The 21,850-nt window shown below is 44.1% G+C and overlaps 2 protein-coding genes across 2 annotated transcripts in view; one reads left to right on the top strand and one right to left on the bottom strand.

Moving 5' to 3' along the window:
• Window positions 1-246: 246 nt before the first annotated feature.
• rb1 (retinoblastoma 1) overlaps window positions 247-21,850 on the bottom strand; it is a 41,971-nt gene continuing 20,367 nt past the window's right edge. The window contains exons 18-27 of the mRNA XM_063202758.1: window positions 14,815-14,927; window positions 10,631-10,815; window positions 8,819-8,964; window positions 7,336-7,440; window positions 6,904-7,017; window positions 4,815-4,954; window positions 3,251-3,281; window positions 2,720-2,862; window positions 2,229-2,275; window positions 247-1,913 (exon numbers count right to left, since the gene is read on the bottom strand). Of these exons, the coding sequence (XP_063058828.1) occupies window positions 1,819-1,913; window positions 2,229-2,275; window positions 2,720-2,862; window positions 3,251-3,281; window positions 4,815-4,954; window positions 6,904-7,017; window positions 7,336-7,440; window positions 8,819-8,964; window positions 10,631-10,815; window positions 14,815-14,927 (1,119 nt within the window). The 3' untranslated portion in view covers window positions 247-1,818. The remainder of the gene's footprint in view (window positions 1,914-2,228; window positions 2,276-2,719; window positions 2,863-3,250; window positions 3,282-4,814; window positions 4,955-6,903; window positions 7,018-7,335; window positions 7,441-8,818; window positions 8,965-10,630; window positions 10,816-14,814; window positions 14,928-21,850) is intronic.
• Window positions 17,753-21,825, top strand: lpar6b (lysophosphatidic acid receptor 6b). Its single transcript, XM_063202761.1, has 2 exons — window positions 17,753-18,109; window positions 18,431-21,825. Exons 1-2 carry the CDS (start codon window positions 18,104-18,106, stop codon window positions 19,502-19,504), a joined length of 1,080 nt encoding a protein of 359 aa, XP_063058831.1. The 5' UTR covers window positions 17,753-18,103; the 3' UTR covers window positions 19,505-21,825.

The raw sequence follows: 21,850 nt of genomic DNA, 5'->3' as shown, positions 1-21,850 counted from the left end.
CCTTATTAGGTTCTTAAATTATAAAACCATGTTGGCAGTCTATGTTGGCTTTCATAATTGTACAGTTTTCTCTATTCCCTATGAAACACGTTTGAGCCATGTGAATAATGATAATGATATCCCCAACTGATCAGCACCTACATTAAAAAGGCAACAGAGGTGTCAAAATCATGCTCCTGCGCACTCTCATACATAGGCTACATTGTAAGTTCATGTGACAAAAATACAAACGACAAGAGAAGATAATTATAGCAAAGATGCATAATACATTTATTCTTAACCAGAGGCAATGTCCAAAGGTTTTCATTTCATTTTCCACAGTCATGAAAGCACTCTTCCCATTCCATTAACCACATTATAAAATTGGTAAACACGGTTTGTGAAATATCAAAAGCCTTAAAAAAAAAACTTTGGACCATCACAGTAAGGTAGTGAAACTCACAAAAAAAATCATAAAACAAAATAAAACCAATATCCAACAAACCTCCTCTATATATTATGATCCGATATTTGATTTCACAAAACACCACAGGAGTTGAATAGTTATCTTTTCGACAAAACTCTTCTACTTAAAAAAAAGGTTCTGAATATTTTATAAATATTCATGAATTCAAAAAATTTTTTAGTCAGTAAGTCCTTTGACTTTCACTTTTATCCTCAACACAAGATATCCAAACTAAACTTAAACTCTACTTTTTTTTGTAAAAATTCAGGGAACAACATGATTAATTTCTTCACAGGCACTTGTCTGTAAAGCTTTGCTAACACACAAACAGTCTGAAGGTATGGGGTTAGGGATTATTAAAAAAACAAAAATAAAAATAAACCAAAAAGGACGGGGAAATCCCAACCAAAAGTCCATGATTCAGCTAGACCCAGACAGGGTGCACGTCGCCACAGATGTAGAACACTATATGCCACCAACTTGACATCTATTGGAGAGCATACAACCCAAGTCGATGCTCCTTGAATGACTGAAGGGTAATTGGGCACCAAGGATATATGAAAATCTTCCAGTAGGTGGCAGTAATGCTGATACTGGGGATGCTGTGGAGCACTGCGCTGGTAGGGCACCCGTCCGTCCATACACAGTATGAGCTTGCATGATGCCCATGGGGGCCCAAGTGTGAGTCAGACATGGGTCATTTACCAAACCTACCAAATCTTTCATACTGTCCTATTGAAATAAAAGTATAATACGTCCAAAAAAATGATACTGTGACAAACATATGAACAACGTACCAAGATGGTGGCACCCGGTATGAGCACACGTCATAAGGCTGAACGTGACCTCTAATGTCCTATATATCTATGGTGCGCAGCTACATGATAAGCTCTGGGTCTCAGTGAGGGCTGGCCAAGCTGTATCCTAAAGCCTGTCCTGGGTGACATTTCAGGTTTTTTGCAGGGTGGTTTGGGGAAGACTGATGAGAACTCGTCTGTGATTGGGTTGGTTCGGGAAGACTCTTCAGCATTCACAAGGCCACTTGTTCATGATTGGTTTGGGGTTAGGATTAGCAATTTGGTTAGGTGAGTGCAAGGTCACAAAAGTCGTTAATTATCACGAGCTAACAGTTTATTTATCCATGTTATCCTACAACTATATTCCTAACCCTAACCTTGGCCTTGACAGTACTTCAATCATCACCAAATTCAACTTTAAGTTCCTCGCGTCCTACTGAGATCATATGGAGTAGGCATCTCTCACGGTGAATCAAACGCAGACGAGCACCATCGCAAAATAATTTAGAGCCTACAAAGACCACAATGCAAAATCACCTCCTGCTGTCTGCCCCCCCACCGGATGTCTGACGAGGCTCACTCGTTTTTCTCCGCAGATGTGGAGACTTCCTCCCTCATCAACTCGGCTTCCTCCTTCATCTTCTGTTCCTGCATGCGGCTACGCGTCGAGTCTACAGGAAGCACAGAGAAACCAGTGAGCCAAATAGAAACCTTAACCGCGCCTGAGCAGGGGAAGACAACAGGAAGCCTTCATATACAGAGCCCTTCTAGAAGTAAAGGATAAAGATAGACGCCGCACGTCCCGAGTTTCAAGACCCATTTAAAAAATGAAACATTTCCAAGGCATATAGAGGAGATACAGTACTCGGTTTGGTGTGTGTGTGCGTGTGTGCGTGAGTGAGTAAGAGAGTCAGAGTTGGGTATAAAATGGCAGATTGTTGATGCTTCCTCATATCAAAACCAATGCAAGCCAATGCGGTACTTACTCATCTCTGTGAGCTTCTGAATCAGGGCTGATCCACCACTGGGTTTACTAAGGGCACAAGAAAAAGACACATCGCGTTCAATTTGACAAGGAAGACAAATAGCAGCTGCATACAAACAACAACAGACCACACCACCTGTAGTGATTGCAATGAAGTCACACTCATTCTTCACATCCTTGTTACACATATTTCTCATTGGCCCCATGTACCCCATCTCTCCTTTTACAGTTGCAGTTTTTTAATTGAGAGGTCCGCACACTTAAAATTCTGCTTTTGGTTATTTATTCATTGACAAAGTATACGGAAGGCTAGGGAATAAATGACAAAAAAAGGATTATGTGTGCGGACCACTCCATCAAAAATCTCTCTCCATTTGAACTGAGTGTGCTGCACTTTTCTCCTCACGGTGTCAACTTTTGGAACAGGTTTTCCAGCGCCTCTATTTCTGGCATTGCATCTGCAATCGTTCATTAGAGCCCCGAGTGTCATACCTGCTGTCCGGTTCGTCCTGGCCGTCCATGTCGAAGCGTAGCCTCTTGAGGGGTTTGGGTCCGCCGGCGCCGTCTGCTCTCCTCTTCAGGGTCCACTCACTGCTCTTCACCATCTCATTAATCTTCTGGAACCTCTCGGAGTTCTGAAAGAGATCCAATCAACACACTAGAACATTAACAGGGCTTGAAATTGACTTTTTTTCATCACCAGCCAAAATGGCCAGTAGATGTTAATCTTACTAGTCAAACACACACTCACCAATGGATCAAAACGGAATTTTCATTTGGCTGGTTAGCGGGTGTTAATTTAGAGTCCTGAATATCAGTAAATAAAATATTATGAGTAGAAAGAAAAAAAAATGATGAAGCCCTGGTGTTGTGGACTAATTATATACAAAAAAATAGTTTATGCCTTAGTCACCCAAACTTGTTCAAGTGTTTTTTGTGTGCTGCTTCACAAATGCAGCCTTGGTCTCATGAATTACATTGTACTTCATTGTATAGATCTCTCAAAACATTGATTTCACTTACCCCAAATGACTCCCCGATGGATATTAAGATCCTGTTCAAAACAGAGATGAAGTAAGGGTCAACACAAACAAATTCATGACCAGGGTTGAATGCGAGGAACGATTCAGAGCTGTTTGATTGTAAGCATCATACATATTGCAACAGTAATGACTTTCAAATGGGGTACGTGAATGAAAAGAGCAGCCAGACATTGATTTTGTTTTGTTTTTTAAAAGGTCAGTCATTAACGTCACATTGAACACCCTCTGCAATGCAATGTCATGTAATGTTGGAGTGTGTGACAGGAGAACTTATAGTGTTACTGAAGGAGATGTCATGTAATGTAATGGTGGAGCGTGTGAGAGAACATTATAAAGGAATCTGCTATATGCAATAATGTAATGTAATGTAATATAATGCACTGTAGCAGTGGAGCATGTGAGAGGAAAATAAAGGCATCTATGGAAGGTAATGTAACGTACAGTGGTGCTCATATGTTTACATACCCCAGCAGAATATACGCTTTCTTGGTATTTTCTCACAATATTCAGCATCAGAAACTAGGGTATGTAAACTTTTGAACAGGGTCATTTAGGTAGTTTGGGTTGTGATCATGCTTTTGAAAGAGTAAACACAAAAAAATGCTAATACATATCTTAAGCCAGTCACTAGCAACGAGTCAAAAAAAAGGTTTTGTGTAATCCTTCATATTTGGTGAGAAATCGCAGAGAAAGCGTATATTCTGCTGGGGTATGTAAACATATGAGCACCACTGTAAAGGTGAACCGTGTGAGAGGATAAAGGCATATGCTGAACGCAATACGGTATAATGTCGTAATGTAATGGTGGGGCGCATGAGAGTCTGTGAGTCTGGAAGAAAGGAGTCGCACACTGGAGCTGAATGCAAAATCAAAAACTGTATTAAACAAAGCCGAAAAAAGTAAATTAAAAAAAAAAATTCAAACTGGGAACATTGATGATGGGCTAGACCCGAAACGTTTGTTCCTTGTCTGTCGGTTTTGTTTAATACAGTTTTTGATTTTGCATTCAGCTCCAGTGTGCGACTCCTTTCTTCCTTTTCATTATACTGCTCTTGGAATTACGCGCCGAGCGAAACGCTCAGGATAAGACATTGGCGCGGACGCCACCTCACCATTACTATTCAGTATGTGAGTCTGACCTGGAATCCACAGTGGGTCGCGAAGCCCTCTTGAATTTAAGGGGTTTGATTTTAATACCATATATAGCCCATGTTGAATAAATGACAAAGCATTTTCTAATATATGCATAGAAGCAAGAAAATGTAAGTGATAAACATGTGACAAGTGATTGAACATTTATTATACATTTATTCTAAAAATTGAGGAATAATGAAATGAGGAATGATAATTAATTAGTTTTCGTAGATACCAGAGTATCATGTGACTCCCTCTCGTGCGGGCACTCACGCACGTGATTGGGTCACCAAACCTTACGATAGCAAAAATATGGGTCCCTGAAGAAAAAGGTTGGGAACCACTGCAATACGGTATAATGTAATGTAATGTAATGGTGGGGCTCATGAGAGTCTGTGAGAGAGTCTGACCTGGAGCGCGGCGTCATGGGGGAGGCGCAGTTCTTCATGGGCGACACGTAGACGTTGCTGCTGCCGGGGACGCGCAGCGGGGAGTTGGGCATCTTGTAGGGGCTGCGCGGGATGTGGGGGATGGGGGACAGCGTCGGGAGCTGCAGGCCGGACACACGGGGTAAAGCAAGTCAGTAAGTCTTTTTTTATATAGCACATTTAAAACAGCAAGAACTGGCCAAAGTGCTGTACAGTGTCAAAAAAACAAAGATGTAACGCATGGATAGCCTAGAAATCTAGACGCCCCTAGAGGCCGCAAATTGAATTTGCTCCCGGGGGCAGTCTAGCGGACCTGAATCTACAACCAATCCAAGTTGGACCGGGGTTTGTGGCCAATCAAATCGTGAGGGGCGGGATCAAGATCAAGAGCTGGCCAAAGTGCTGTACAGTGTCAAAAAATAAGGATGTAACACATGGATTCATTATCATGTGCTGACATTACCAAGGTAAACATACTCCATAAATTCAACCAATGTCCCTAAAAATGCAGAGTAATACATTATTGGAAATAATCTCTGCATTTTCACCACATTTGTCATTTGTCAAGGTAAAAAGAATTTCTTTTGCTAGTTGAAATAACTACACCAAACACTAAGTGAACTTACAAAGTTAACAACAGAAATGAACAAGAGAGTTGCAAAAATGGAAAGTAGTTTTTACCAGGCGCTATAGAAGTGTTCCAAGCCCACATGCAGTGGCCCTAACCCAGGGGTGGGGAACCTATGTTTCGAGGGACATTTGCGGCCCTTGGGGCAGTTTTATCCGGCCCCCGATATAGTTTTAATGTTATGCAGCTTCACATGAAATATGACACATTTTGTAAAGGAAACTTAGAAAATACATTTGCAATACAATTAAGTTATATTCAGGGGACCTAGAGAAGGTGGGGTCTGTTTTAAAGGTGACTGCCTTCAATATAGGCCTAAAGTGCAGGGGGAAATCCTGGTTTGTGTTCATAGTACGGCCCTCGGAGGACTTTTACGGCCCTCGGATGAAAAAGGTTCCCCACCCCTGCCCTAACCTCTGATAATTCTGTTAGTGGGCCACCTGACACTGAGCTGTGATGACCAGTAGAGTGCAGTAGAGAGCAGGGCTACAGCCGATACTGTGGTAGGCACTGCCTCCCTATCACTCGCCATCCTGACAGCTAGTTTCTATGTAGAAAGCCAACTGATAGTAAGGACTATTTCGATGCACTACAGCAGTGATTTTCAACCTATGGGCCGGGGCCCACTGGTGGGTCATGAAGGTATTCCAAGTGGGCATTGAAATAATATTCTAAAAATTGTAATCACATTTTGGTGTGTGTTTCTGTTGATTTATTTGAGTTTTATTCTTAATTGGGTCAGAGATGGGCCCCGAACATTTGTGACAATTTCAAGTGGGCCCCAAGTTGAAGAAGGTTGGGAACCCCTGTACTACAGCATTGCCATTGACATAACCTCTGCACCGGATCGGTTGCTGGGGGGCCGCTCCTGATGACCCTCATGACTAATGACTGTAAACTTTGCTATCCCAGAACTCTGCGGGAGTTCGACAAAGTAACCACCACTTGCCTACTGCAAATATAACTGGATATAGAAAGTCATAAAGGTACCTCTTGGTTGAAAGCCTACTAGGTTATTCAGACTTTTACTACATAGTCGCTTCCTTATGTTTTGCCCTCGACATAAGAAGGCAGTAGTGTTTTCTGTAAACTATGGGTCCATTTCAATATGAAGAGCTCTTTTCCAAAATGAGATATATCCATTTCATAGAATGTTGGGAAATTGACATTTCTGTATTGGGCATTCCATTGAATTGCATTGCAAAATGCATTTTATAGAGGTTAAAAAAGTATTTTCTCAAAACATTTGAATGACAAGATTTCACACATAGATGATAGGACTTTTTAACAGACAATTCCAATATTAAAATGCAGAAAGTCAAAAATGGTGGATACAGCGTTTTTGAAAAGAGCTCTTCATATGTTCCTCCAGTCGTTTCCGTGCCTCAAGACTCACGACATTCTCAACACTACAAAGCGTTTGCGAGGTGATGAGCAGCTCACCCTGGAGGAGGCGTACTGCAGGATGTTGGTCTTCAGCTTCTGCATGAACACCATGTTGTAGAAGACGATGATGGAGTCATACTTGCCCTCCGAGATCAGCACATGCTTGAATGTCTGGAAAAACAAGAGAGAGGAATTAATACCCAACACATCAACTGCAGAAATGGCCACAAATTTGAAAAAAATATATAATAATAATAAAAAAAAATTGTACAAAACAATTTAACTGGAATTGGTCATTAGTTGTTAATGTCAACATTGTTGCTATGGACATGGCAGAAAGGTGCATGTAGTGACTACGCACACAGTACATGAAAGAACAAACAAATCTGTTAAAAACTGCCCTGTGCATACTTCCAATGCTCAAATACTCCACTGCTCAAATAAAATACAAAACAGCACCAGAAAACAGCAAAAACATGCGGTAGTCACCTCTTGGTTAGTGTTTGGCAGCTCCTTGTATGCTGTCACAATGGTCTTGAAGCGCAGGTCCACAAACTTCACTTTGCAGATGGCATACATGGCTGACATCAGCAGCTAGAGAGAGAGAGAGAGAGAGAGAGAGAGAGAGAGAGAGAGAGAGAGAGAGAGAGAGAGAGAGAGACAGACAGACAGACAGACAGACAGACAGACAGACAGACAGACAGACAGACAGACAGACAGAGAGAGAGAGAGAGAGAGAGACGGAGAGAGAGAGAGAGACGGAGGGAGGGAGACACACATTTGTAAAATGCGAGCGCCTCAGGGAGTTGGAAGTGACTGTGTACTCATCATTACCCCCATCATCAACAACAGGTTGAGCAGGCTGCTCACCACTGAACACATTAACTTGCATTAGGCTTCATCTGCACAGCGTGAGAGTGGAGTCACTAACTCCAAACCTACTGACTCCATCCACAGCTAGGCATGCTTGCTTAACAACTCACTCAAACCACACACACACACGCACACTCAAACCACAGACACACAAACACGCACACACAGACACGCACACACAGACACACAGGGCTTGATATTGGCAATTAATAACAAGCCAAATGCAGGTAAAACTTGGATGTGGAGCGTGAACATTTTCAGTCTCAATAGCATATAGTGACTTGGAAAAACCACAGTGGCCCGTGAGCTAAAAAGTTGGTCAAGCCCTGAACACACACACACAAATACACACACAGACACGCACATGCAATCGATGTCGCAACCATGAAGACAGCTACAATTACCCATCTTAAGTTGATTTATGTGTTTAAGCTAGCACATACGGCCATCTCCAAACTGAAGAGAGGAGTTGACTACAGTGGAAGAAAACAGCTGCGTCCCGTGGTGGACACTGGTTATAGCCTGCTCAAACACACACAGAGTGCGTTACAATATGCGACCTTGCCTCCTCCACTTGTGCTTGTCTCCTCGTACCAGGAAGTAATATGTCATGATGACATCACTGACCACAGCGATATATTTCAATATCTTGCAAAAGCTCAATTGTAAAGCCTTCTTCTCATTTGCAATTGGGATGGTGAATGAAAAACAGTCCCTCAAAAGTTGTTGTGGCTAGGTTGACAGCTGGGAAACTTCATCGGTTTCTCCACGGAGGAGGGGCCAGGAGGTGGGGCGAGGAGACAAGCACAAGTGGAGGAGGCAAGGTCGCATATTGTAACGCACTCACAATGTCAGAAACAATTGATTTTCCTGCAAGTATGAAATGTTTGTGTGTGTGTGTGTGTGTGTGTGTGTGTGTGTGTGTGTGTGTGTGTGTGTGTCTGTCTGTCTGTCTGTGTACCTGGTCGAGGTGCCGGTCCCTCGGCAGGTCGTATTCGTCTTTGCGTGTGTGTGTGTGTGTGTGTGTGTGTGTGTGTGTGTGTGTGTGTGTGTGTGTGTGTGTGTGTGTGTGTGTGAGTGTGTCCGTGTGTGTGTGTACCTGGTCGAGGTGTCGGTCCCTCAGCAGGTCGTACTCGTCCTTGAGTGTGTGCTGCAGCAGGGTCCAGATGATGGGTTCCAACTCCGGATGGTCAGACAGCAGCGGCGTACACAACTTCTTCAGACGCAGGTAGGCCACCCTGTACACTACACAACACACACACACACTTACATTAGACAGCATCTTCAGACGCAGATAGGCCACCCTGTACTGTTCAAAACACACACACACGTACACTAGAAAGCATCTTCAGATGCAGATAGGCAATCCTGCACACTGTTCAGAACACACACACACACACACACACACACACACACACACACACACACACACACACACACACACACACACACACACACACACACACACACACACACACACACACACACACACACACACACACACACACACGACAGCATCTTCAGACGCAGGTAGGCCATCGTAGACAATGCAACACGCACGCACACATGCACACATGCACAATATAGCACCTTCAAACAAAGGTAGGTCACCTGGTACATTGACAGACAGACACATACACTTTCATTTCTGCATTTTGAATAGTTGTGGTGAAATATCGGGAACAGTAAGCAGCCATCATTGAGATCATATACAGTAAAGTGGTAGTATTTATACAGGCTTTGGGCGGCAGTCTGTGGTGGCCCCTGCGTCACGAAAGCTCTTTAAAGTGATACTGTCCCATTTTTGGAAATAAGCTTATTTTACACCTCTCTTAGAGTTACATGATCGAGTGTTACCTTTCTCCTGTACTTTCAATTGTTCTCTCAGTATGGCAGTGCAAATTCTATCTCCAAGCTAGCAGTTAGCATTGAGTCCTATGAGACCAGTTAGCCGCTAGCCTAGCCTGCTAGCATGGAGGTAAAATTTGCACTGCCATACTCAGAGAACAGTTGAAAGTACAGGAGAAAGGTAAAACTCAATTATTTAACTCAAGGGGAGGTGTAATATGAGCTTATTTCCAAAAACGAGACAGTATCACTTTAAAGTAGAGATGCACCGGATCCTGATTTTTAGAATCCTGCCGGATACCGGATCCACTGCTTAAGATCCTGCCGGATCCGGAACCGGATACCGGATCCTACGAAAGGGTTGAAACACATAGCCTACTCGCACACGTGGGCCATTTTTATCACGTTGGCTCAAACTATTTTGACTGAAAAGCCTCGGCTACCGGATCCTGGATCCTGGAACCGGATCCGGATCCTGTGAAAAACCCTATTATCCTGCCGGATCCGGAACCGGATCTTGGATCCGGTGCATCTCTACTTTAAAGTGCATGATGTAGCTGGTGGTCTTATTTAGAGTGACTTAAATAAGGGAAATGGGGTCTGGTGTAGATAAAGACGGCATCTGATTGATAACTTCCTCCTTTCTGTCTACATAAATACACACCTTCTTAAGAAACCACTTCCCACTGAGCAGCCTAAATGAGTCAGTATTCTCTTTATCAGAAGCTGTATTTGTGAATATGGCTAGCATGGCAGGGCAGACGTTTGATAGGGCCCATTTCACAGATATGCTTTACACAAAAATGATAGAAAAACAAAAGACAAAAGTTGCATTAAACACATCAAGGACAATTGAGGTATAAATAAATACTGAAAACATGGGGGCGTTATCGCTCAGTGGGCTAAGGCCCGTACAATAAATGCGGGAGACCAAGGGTTCGGGTTCAAATTACTCCTGCTTCTCTCTCTCCATCCTCTCAATAAAGAGAAGAAAAATAACAAAAATAGCTTTAAAAAAGAAATACATTAAACATTATCACATAAACGTATCGCAGCCACTCACACTTCTTGTAAAAATGGCTGAGAGAGTTGGAGCGGGGGGGTCTGGAGGTGTGGGCGGGGGGCTGAGAGCTGGTGGCTGCTGCTGTTGCTGCGGTGGGGGGCTGGGGTGCAGTGGAGGAGGGGGGGCTCCTCTCCTGAGAGGGGGCCGGCAGGGGTCTGGTGCCCGGGCGCATTGGCGACAAGTAGCTGCAGAGAGGGAGACGGACAAGACAAAGCCAGATGGTTATATACTGTACTGTACTCAATATACTGTATATAAACCAGACATTTGCTGAAATACCGACAATCACAGATTGACATTAATTTTTTCTGAATTCACAACGTCGGACGTCCGGGATTTTTTCCTGCGATTGTCAACATTACGCCATATTGACATAGGGGCAACCCCGGAGGAGGCAGCATTAAAAAGACACCACATTAGGATACATGTAACATTCTACTCGTCTCTTGCTGTAGAACGTGGTGGGTTGAAGTGTTCTTAACCCATTGATGCCTGATGTTGCGTTGCGCAACATTGGCCCTGGTGCCTGGAGCTGCATAATGCAACATTCAGGCTCATGAGATTTGACACAAATTTATTAAAAATCTTGGTACGTTTGAGATGAATGAACACATTCTAATTAAAGATGGTCTTAGCGTTTCAATGCAACTTATTGCATGCTTTTATGTGCTTCAGAGGCTGAGGGCAGCTTTTCTTAAAAAGGGCTCAGGCATTCAGCACCCTTTTTTGTAGATGCCTTAGGCGTCAATGGGTTAAACTCCATTGTTTTGGCATTATTCCTACTTTATTTTTATACTTTTCACATATCTGTGATGGGCAACCCCCCCACATATCTGTGATATTCCCCCATATCTAAAAAATGGCGGTGCTTGTGGCCATGCAAATTTCCGGTAGCAAATTAAAAACGGAAAATGCTTCAAATCTGTTGGAACCGTGCCATCTCCATTCAAGGTTCTGGGGAAGTGGTGCTAGACACCTCACCTCTGCAGCAGACCACTATGCTAAAATAAACTTCATTCACTTTAAGTCATGCAGCACCAGTGGATTGAAACGTTGTACATATTTTTAACTAAATAGAAACAATTTTTTGAGCTAACGGTACGTGCACTGTGAAGACTGACCTTTTTATAAAGATGGTCACCATGTGGGAATGGAAACCAGACATCTAGGGTAGCACAGAGGCACTAACATCCAGAGATTCACATGAACTTCTTTGCTCATTGGCAACTGTGGGTTGTGGTTTTCCGGAGTCAATCACTCATTTTAGCCCATTTTCATCCTTTCCGTTGTCTGGATTATTTTTTATGCTAACCTCAGTACTGAAGCAAGACGATCAGTGCTATTAACACAGCTTCATGCACGGAAATATGTAAGACAAATGAAATGCAAAGAACCATCTCTTGAAACAGTAATTCAAAAGAGAAGTCACATTGTCTGTTGATTTTACTGGAACACAGACACAGACGATTTCACTAGTTCCCAAAATTGTTACGTAATCTCATAATACGCTACAAAGAACACATCAAAACGGCTTATGAAGCCATGTCGTCCCCTGAAAAAAATATTAGACCCATCAACCTGTGTCGACTAAACATAACCGTCTAGTTTGGAGAAGTGGCCTAATCGTGCAGTTGCCGAGAGCGGGGTGGGGGCTTTCTGGCACGCTATGGTTTAGTGTGAGGGGAGGGTTTATGCGAAATTCGTCTAAAAAAAGCCTCCAGTCTCACCACAAAACCCACACATCATACACCAGACACAGTCACATGACACATTCTCAGAGTACAAACGCTTACATATTTATGCTAGAGCATGCCGTAAACAGTATTTCATACATACTTGCAATTGGGTAATTTACGCAGAATTTACAATTCAGCAAGATAACTTGCTTACACTTTTAAAAAGAAAATGAATGGCTTAAGGTTTCTGTGGTGTAGGGCTGGGCGATATGGAAAAAAACCAATATCACGATATGGATTACTTTATATCACGATAACGATATATATCACGATATAGCACAATTACATACATTTTCAGTTATTCTCTTTATTTGCTCTTTATTTTTTCATGCCGCAAAATAACCTTTCTTTTAAATGGATCTTTTTATTCTTATTTTTACAGTTACATTAACTTATAGTGTGTATTGTGACAACATGAAATGCAATTAAATGATATTCAATTGTATAAAATGGATAAAATAACTATCACGATATAAACGATATGGGCGAAAGGTCACGATATACACTTTAATATCACGATAACGATATATATCGTCATATTGCCCAGCCCTACTGTGGTGTATGTGGTGGTACTTGCAGGTCTGCTGTAGCTTGGCTTGGCTGTGCTGGGGGAGCTATGGCACCTACAGGTCTACAGTGTGGCTGTAGTGAGATGGTTGGCACACATACCTATACAGGTGTGTGGTTGGGCACCTCTATGCATCCAATGCCCGTCTTCCATACATCTTTCTGGTCAATCGTAAGTCAGTCATTGAAGTGGCATGTAATTGGCTGAGTAAACTGGCGGCGGAAACGACTCCATCTTTGAAGCTGAACATTTTTTTTCAATTTTGGCTGAATTCACTAGCCTAGCATTTCCCATTGAAATGACTGGAGGCGGGACTTATTCACTCTCTCCAGTTCTTATACTACCTCCATGGTGTGGATATTGGGAGGTGGGTGGCTGTCGGGTACTTACAGGCCAGCTGCGGTGGAGGAGGGAGATATGTTACTTCTAGATGTGCTGCGAAGTGACTGTAGTGAGGTGGGTGGCTATCGGGTACTTACAGCTCCTGCTGAGGTGTGGGGATGTGGAGGAGGGAGCTATGCAGGGAGCTTACAGGTCTGCTGTGTGACTGTAGTGAGGAGGTGGAGGTGGTGGTAATGGGGTACTTACAGATGTGCTCCGGAGTGACTGTAGTGAGGAGGTGGTGGAGGTGGTAATGGGGTACTTACAGGTCTGCAGTGTGACTAAAGGGTGGTTTATGCCTCGAGATCAGCGTCACTGCATCATGATGCAGTGATCCGCGCAGTTAACGGAGTGAAGCCCCCCCCCATCACGCAGGTACTCTGGGGCACCTCCCCGAAATTGTGTCTCGACGCAGGGAGCGACGGCGTGAAAGGGCGAAAATAGGTCTCTGATTGGTCCTCTCGACCAGCCTGCTCTGTCCTCGAGTCGAGAACAAGCGCTACTTCCTTGTTCTAACCTTCGTCGGTCTACGGACTGTGAGCTCTTCATTAAATAAGTTGCCCGTGCTTTGTTGTTTGATTTATTTACACGAACCAAAGACAACACATGCGCTTGCAAGTTACGACGCTGAAGTTATTTGGACAGTTGAACAGTGGTTCCGAGGTCGAGGAAACATTCCGCTTCGTCCTCGACAAATGAGCCACTTCTTTGTTCCAAACTACCACTGTGGCTGCCAGTGCGATCAAACATGCACGTGATATAAAGATTTAATGTTTCATTTTCATTCTCGTCGAGTCTGTGATGCTAAAAAACAACCGACACGTCTAGTTTACTCTTTGTATTGAAGGCAGTTTCAGCGTGGAATGACATCGCGCAGACCGTGCTTCAAAACAGGGCATAAACCAAAATTAACTGCATCATGGCTGCGACAAGCTCACTCTGTGGCACAAGTAGGAAGCATAACTGAGCCTTAATGTGATGAGGTGGTGGAGGTGGTAATGGGGTACTTACAGGTCTGCAGTGTGACTAAGTGAGGAGGAGGAGGTGGTGGTGGTGGTAATGGGGCACTTACAGGTCTGCAGTGTGGCTGTAAGTGAGGAGGTGGTAGTGGTGGCAATGGGGTACTTGCAGGTCTGCTGTGTGACTGTAATGAGGAGGTGGAGGTGGAGGTGGTAATGGGGTACTTACAGGTCTGCTGCGGTGTGGCTGTAAGTGAGGAGGTGGAGGTGGAGGTGGTGGTGGTGGTAATGGGGTACTTACAGGCCAGCTGCGGTGGAGGAGGAGGAGGTGGTGGTGGTGGTGGTAATGGGGCACTTACAGGTCTGCAGTATGGCTGTAGTGAGGAGGTGGTGGAGGTGGTAATGGGGTACTTACAGGTCTGCAGTGTGGCTGTAAGTGAGGAGGTGGAGGTGGTGGTGGTAATGGGGTACTTACAGGTCTGCTGTGTGACTGTAGTGAGGAGGTGGAGGTGGAGGTGGTGGTGGTAATGGGGTACTTACAGGTCTGCTGCGGTGTGGCTGTGCTGCGGCGGGTGGTGGAGGACGGCAGGGGGCTCGGCCGGCTCTGGGCGGCTGTCCTCCGCCTGCTGCAGCAGCTCAAACAGAGGCGAGTTCTGTGGCAGAAGCATCAGAAGCATATTCAGTGACCTCTAAATAGTATACATTTAGCACACTTGTTACATCAAGTCGGAAAACATGGGTTGTTGAACATCACTTGAACTAGCCTGACAAGCCAGCCAATTTTAACTACTCTGGGCTGGCTTGTCAGGCTACACTCGAACTCCAAGTTCCCAGCAACACTTTTTTAAGGTCATTGTTAACAATAGTACATACAGAAGTAGGGTAATACACATCCAGATGCAGGTCATTTCCACATGAATGTGTTTTACCAGAATGAGTAAGCATGAAACTCCACATCAGTGGTTCTCAACTTTTTTTGGAAGACAAGCTATGGCGGTCAAATGATTCTTTTAATTTTAATTAATTTAATTTATTCCACTCAATTCAATCGTATTTTTAAAAAATATATTTTTTAGGGCTTTTTTGCTTTTATTTTTGACAGGACAGTGGAGGAGAGACGGGACACGAGCGGGGAGAGAGAGAGAGACAGGGAAGGATTGGCAAATGACTCGGGAAGAAGTCGAACCCAATGCCCTACCGTTAGGCCATGTCAGGGCCGAATTCAATCGTACTTGTAATGTAATTATTTTTAACTAATTAATTCAATTATTTATTTTAAAGCATAGCCTCTTGAGACCAGCCCTCTCTTTTTCAAGGGGGGGCCCTATGGATCAACAGACAAGACAGTGCGTCACATTTTATCAAATCCGCCAGCTGCCTCCACGATGACAGCAGGTCAGCAGGAAGAGGACCTTGTGTAGCAGTGGCACGCTGCTTATCACATTACAACCATGTTATTGTGACAGGGGGGCAAAGGACGGAAAGTTGGAACGAGTCCACTCTGAGTGACTCTTGACATGCAAGAAAAAAAAGGCTGCCGTTTTGCCAATAGCAAAAGATACACACAGTATTTCCTGTGGAAATACTAGATGTATACCAAAAGCTAGACAAGAAGTTGGAAACCAGGAAACCGCAACCGTTACTGAACAACAATCTCTCATCATCCTAAATTCCTAATTAACCTTCTCTACTCTACAAAACCAGTTGACTTTAAAGAGCAAACATCCAGACCAACAGCCAACAGGTACACACTAAAATCAGGTGTGCCAAGTTTAGGAGTTTCCCCCTACACCTGGCCTTTCTTTTATTATGTAACCTTTGGACCATCAACACTCTCGCCTTTGTTCCATGTCCAGGGTATCAACGAGGTGTGCACTCATGGCTACCGACATCAATACACTGTATGATGTGTAAACACACACAGGGCCGTTTCAAGGTGTTTGGGCGGGGGGCCTAGGTGGAGAGGTAAACTAAACCCCCTAGGTTGCTCATGCATATATTCTCTTTTCTTCATTTCAAACTATTTGTGTGGGCCCTCTACAATAGAGATTTCAATAGCAGTATCAAGGCACTTCTCTTGTCTCTTGTTGAAATTAGGGAGGTGCTGCTGCCACACTCAAAGTTGTCATCGTCTTCATTTGAATACACGCACATAACCGGTCATTAGCGGGGGGGGGGGCTTTCAGATAGAGGCCCCCTAGGCAATAGCCCAGTTCTCTTGCCTGGTAGTGACAGGCCTGGACAAACACCCCAAACAGCTGGGCGGCTTAACAAAAGGAGAGGGAATCGAAAGAGCAGAGCAAGGCAGCAAGAAAAGAGCTATCGAGATGATGATGAGTGAAGCAAAATAAGTCACTGTGCTTGTGTTGACATTGTTGTACTGCGCTGACTGACTGACTTGAGGACCCATGTGAGCAAATATCTACCATCCAGTAGGCCATTTGCCTACAGGTATCAGCTTAAGGCAAAGTCCAACAAGATTATTTGTGTGGTATATTTCATACACACAGCTATAGTCCAATGTGTTACACAATAACAAAGGCATAAGAACACCGCCCATGAACCAAGAATTAAAACATTGAAATGGAAGGATAAAGAATACAAGTTTAGAAGAAAAAAATAAACCACGAAGTATAACATAAAAACCATTTGGTTAAAATCAAAACCATTCACTTAGAATCAAAAGCAGACGTCAAAACAATTGATAGCAGTTATTCTCCCTGTAAATGCAAGAGTGTTTGAGTCATGTCCGGGACCACTCCCCTTCCTGTTTCTCTGCTCATGTCTCCCCAAGATGTAACAGGCTTTTTCCCTCCTCAGTAACCTGCCTCACGTCTCCCCATTCCTCTGCATGTTTTATCTCGCAGACCCACCAATTACCACCCGCCCCGCCCGTCTGCTGTGGCCTGCCCTTTTTAGTGAACACTGAGTCCAGTCTATCTCGCACCCTGCCTTCTCTCTCTCCCAACAACCTGCTGTACTTCTACACAAACACTTCACATACTTTGGGGCGTGAACTACGCCACAGTATGTTCAACGTGATGCAGATCAACATGAATTTATTTATGGTACAATTTACTGTACTGTACTATACTATACTGTGATAGTTTTCACAGCAACAGTGGGGGCAGGCTTGTGTGAGTGACTGCACAGAGAGAGAGGGACAGGGAGGAGCATACACCTCAACTCCTCCAGCGTTGCCAGATTGGGCGGTTTCCCTCCCAATTAGGCTGCGTAGGATGGCCGTCTGCGGGTAAAAATGGATTTTAGAGAGAGAGAAAAAACGCAAAATTTTTGGCCATAGAAATCAATAGAATTGGGCAGGATTTAGTGCTTCCAGGTGGGTTTTGAGCATTTTTTGGGCTGGAAATCATCAGCCTCATCTGGCAACCCTCAACTCCTCCTCTAAAACTCCTCCTCTGAGTCTTCCGAGTAGAGTGAGTTGCTGCCACAGAGTGTCTGTCAGCCGCGTGAGTCAGAGACCTTGGCGTGTGTGTGTTTGTGTGTGTGTGCGTGCAAGAGCTGACAGCACATTCTGTGGTCGAGAGCTACAGGTGTGCCTCCGGAGAATCAGATACAGCGGAAGCAGAGACACACACGCATACACTGAGCCACAACAGGCAACTCCAAAATGAACTAAAGTCTACCTTAACGGACAGAGAAGAGATTTGGCAGGAGATAAACAGATCTTCACACAGAAGCAGAACGAACTGGACTAAGAAAGAGGAGGCAGCCTCAATGCAAAGAGGATATAAAATAACCTTTACTTACAAGAAGCTGAGATTATGCTTGAAAACTAAACCATGATCATTCCCTGGCATTTCAAAAGATGGAGGTAAGTTTGAAATTTACTGTGTGTGTGTGTGTGTGTGTGTGTGTGTGTGTGTGTGTGTGTGTGTGTGTGTGTGTGCGTGTGCGTGTGGTACAGCTGCACTAATACAATTTGATTTGTTGTGACAGAGAAGAATCATAATATAGTGAAAAGTTCAGAGAAAAAAATAGACTTTCAGGGAACATAACTCAAATCTGCCTTTAACACTGTAAAACCCATGAGGGCGGTAGGGGAAAAAAACCTGAAACGAAACAAACACATTACGGTATACTGAAGGTGGGGCCCTATTTTGAAAAGCACCTTTTGTCTTCCCCACCCATACAGATGAAGATGTCAAACATAACCCTCTCAGGAGGCAACACTTCTGCGCTCCTGAAGGACAACTGTGACATCAACGATGACTTCAAGTACACCCTGTACAGCACCGTCTTCTGTCTGGTCTTCATCATCGGACTGGTCTTCAACGTGGTGGCCATCTACATTTTCGCATGCACACTCAAGATCAGAAACGAGACCACCACCTACATGATCAACCTGGCCATGTCAGACTTGATGTTCGTGCTCAGCTTGCCATTTCGGATCTACTACTTCATCAAGCGGCAATGGCACTTCAGCGATGTGCTGTGCAAATTGTCCATAGCCTTGTTCTACACAAACATGTACGGGAGCATTCTGTTCCTCACGTGCATCAGCGTGGACCGATTCTTAGCCATTGTTTACCCCTTGCGTTCTAGAACACTGAGGACAAAGCGGAACGCCAGGATCGCCTGCTGTTGCATCTGGTTGGTGGTGCTGTCAGGCAGTCTGCCCACTGGCTTCATGCTAGACACCACGTCCGAGAAAAACCAGGAGGGCAACAACACACAGTACTGCTTTGAAAACTACTCCAACGAACAGTGGCAGACGGAGCTGTCTAAAGTCGTTCTGTTCGTCGAGACGGTGGGCTTCTTCATCCCCTTCATAATCAACCTGACCTGCTCCATCAAGGTTCTTCGGACACTTCAGGATCCAAAGACGCTGGCCCGCGGGGGGCAGCTGAACAAGAAAACCATCCTCCGCATGATCACCGTCCACCTGCTGACGTTCTGCTTCTGCTTCATCCCGTACAACTTCCAGCTGATCTTCTACACGCTGGTCAGGAGCCGCGTGTTCACAAACTGCACGGCGAGGATCGTGGCGAAAACCATCAACCCCATCAGCCTCTGCATCGCCGTGACCAACTGCTGCTTGGATCCCGTCGTGTACTACTTCACCTCCGAGACCATCCAGAACTCCATCCGGCGCAAGGCGCAGAGCATGCGCATCGACAACCTGCGGGACACCCTCCAGAACAGTCCCAAGCTGAAGAGCATCAGGAACTTTGCCAATAAATTCAGCGCTGATGAGTCCACCATATGAAATAATACTGTGAGGCTGTTCCAATGATCGTACTTTCCGCCCTTCCCGCACTGTGTTTGGGTACGCAGGGCGGTTCCATTTCTAATCGCGGCGGAGAAGTGTACTGTAAACTACCCGGATAACGCCCTCAAACCGGCCGTTTTTTGAAGTGTGGAGTTATGTACACTTTTCGCACTCAACGGCCGCCATGTTTGTTACGTAGTTTCCTCTCTGGTTGAGTGTCAGATCGATCGAACTGCCGAATCTCTGTGATGACAGCAGTTTTGATTCCAATGACAATAGCCATGTGTATAAGAGGAAGGGGTAACTTAAAAAAAATGTCAACATAAGGAACAGTGTCTGTGTTAAAACGAACCATTTTCTAAACTTTCACATTGTGACTGACAGGACCCATGTTTGTGTGGATTATAATGATGCGCACTGTGTGCTGGACAGTTTTAAAATATTTAATCTCAATCAATTGTTTCAAGAGTGCTCTGCAAGCGTGTCATTTGGCAGAATCAAGCAAAAGCCATAGTACTGTACTGTACACCCAAAACTCTAAATGACTGACTATTTAATGGCATTACTGAACTCACTGGGAAAGATACAGTGCTCCGTTTTTAATTTCAAGAAGAAAATAAAACCTGCACTCAACCAACTTTTTTGGGCAATGCCTGTAGAAAATGAGATTTTGAAAAATGCCTTCAGATTCTCATTCATTCATCCAGGTCATCTTAGTCAGAGGAGTGTACTCGTAGACACCTCTTGGACCTTTAAAGGAACAGTCCACCATTTGTGGACATATGCTCATTTTAATGAACGAGTTTTAACTTTCTCCGGTTTTTCCTCAGTCATTCTCTGATTCTGGTGATGGTACTTCTTAGCATGCATGATTGAACTGAATGGGACCAGTAAGTGCCATTCATGTTTTGGTACAGTTCAATGACACATGCTAAGAAGTTAAATCAACAGAATTAGAACGGCTGGAAGAACAGGGGGAAAGTAAAACACAATTATGTGAATCGAGGGGAGGTGTAAAATGAGGATATTTCCAAAACATAGTGTCCATTTAAGATGTTTTGCCTCAAACTGAGAGACAAGACTGAATTAGAACAGAAGAAATCTTTCAGTTGAAGAGACGAGATGTCTTAAACCTCCAAAAGGACATCCTCTTGCCTAGAACTAAACGGTTGAGAAGGAGGAATGTAACTCCTGTGTAAGCATGCTTGTGTTTTTAAGTAGTGTGTGCGAGGCCTTGGCTCTCAAGTCATTGCATATTTGTGCAACTAAAACAGAACACATGGTCTGTGGCTGAACAGTGCTTCATACGGATGTGGCAGTCAACACAGAACCTCACTAACACGATTACATCAGAGGAAGACGACTTGACCATTTCTTCTTGCTCTTCAGAAAAAGTAGCTTACATGGACAAATCTGTGCATGAGAGTTTCTGCTTTAGAGTGGAAGCCACATAGCAGAGGAAAAGAGTGGGGAGGAGATAAAAACAAGGGAGGAAAGAAGGATCATTAAGATGCCACAGGTAAAGTAGCATGTCTGAACATTGCCTGATGTGTTGCAGTGGAGGAGAAAAAAACCAGAAGAGGCATTTGAAAACCAGAGGATGCATTCTGCATCGGAGGAACTCAGTCTCAGCCATGCTGACTAACAAAACAGGACCAGTTCATCAATTACAATCTCATTAGTCACTTATCATTTGTGCATACGACACATTTGGCACATTTGCCTGCTTTCAGTATTCCATAAGTGGAGACGTGATCATTTCCAGTCAGAGCTGTTGCTAGCCATTTGGGTGCAACAGCTTTGTAATGCCACGCCCCATACACCATATACATGTGCATTAGAGCTGCAACGATGCACATTTATAGCTGGGGTGGGCAAACTAGGGCCTGGAGCCAAATGTGGCACTCTGCTCTTTCATGGGTCCCACCATGAAGTAAAATAAAAAATAATTATTTATTGTGTCCTATTCCTACATTAACCTAATATTAAATATTATCTTCACTGCACAGCATGGCTTCAGAACAGGCATGCCTTGGTGTATTTTTTTTAGCAGCTTTGTCAAGAAGTGCAGCATATGCAGCTGTTCAGATAGACAAATGCACCCACTCTTTCACAAGAAACTGGTTAGAAACAGGTGCTCCACATTTTCCATTTGAAGCATAGTTTTGAAGCTTTCGGACCACAAACGGAAAAGTTTGCCCACCCCGGCTTTATAATATGATGAGGTCTCTAAAGAGTGAAGAGAGACTTGTTCAGGGAACACATTTCATATGCATGTGAACCATACTATTGACACCCAATAAAAGAATATGCATACAAATCACAGAGTGCTTCCTGATATTT

Source organism: Engraulis encrasicolus, chromosome 7 (genome assembly GCF_034702125.1).
Source record: "Engraulis encrasicolus isolate BLACKSEA-1 chromosome 7, IST_EnEncr_1.0, whole genome shotgun sequence".
NCBI classification, from domain to species: Eukaryota; Metazoa; Chordata; class Actinopteri; order Clupeiformes; family Engraulidae; genus Engraulis; species Engraulis encrasicolus.
Note: the sequence above shows the minus strand (reverse complement) of the source record. Positions and strands in the feature narration are given on the sequence as shown.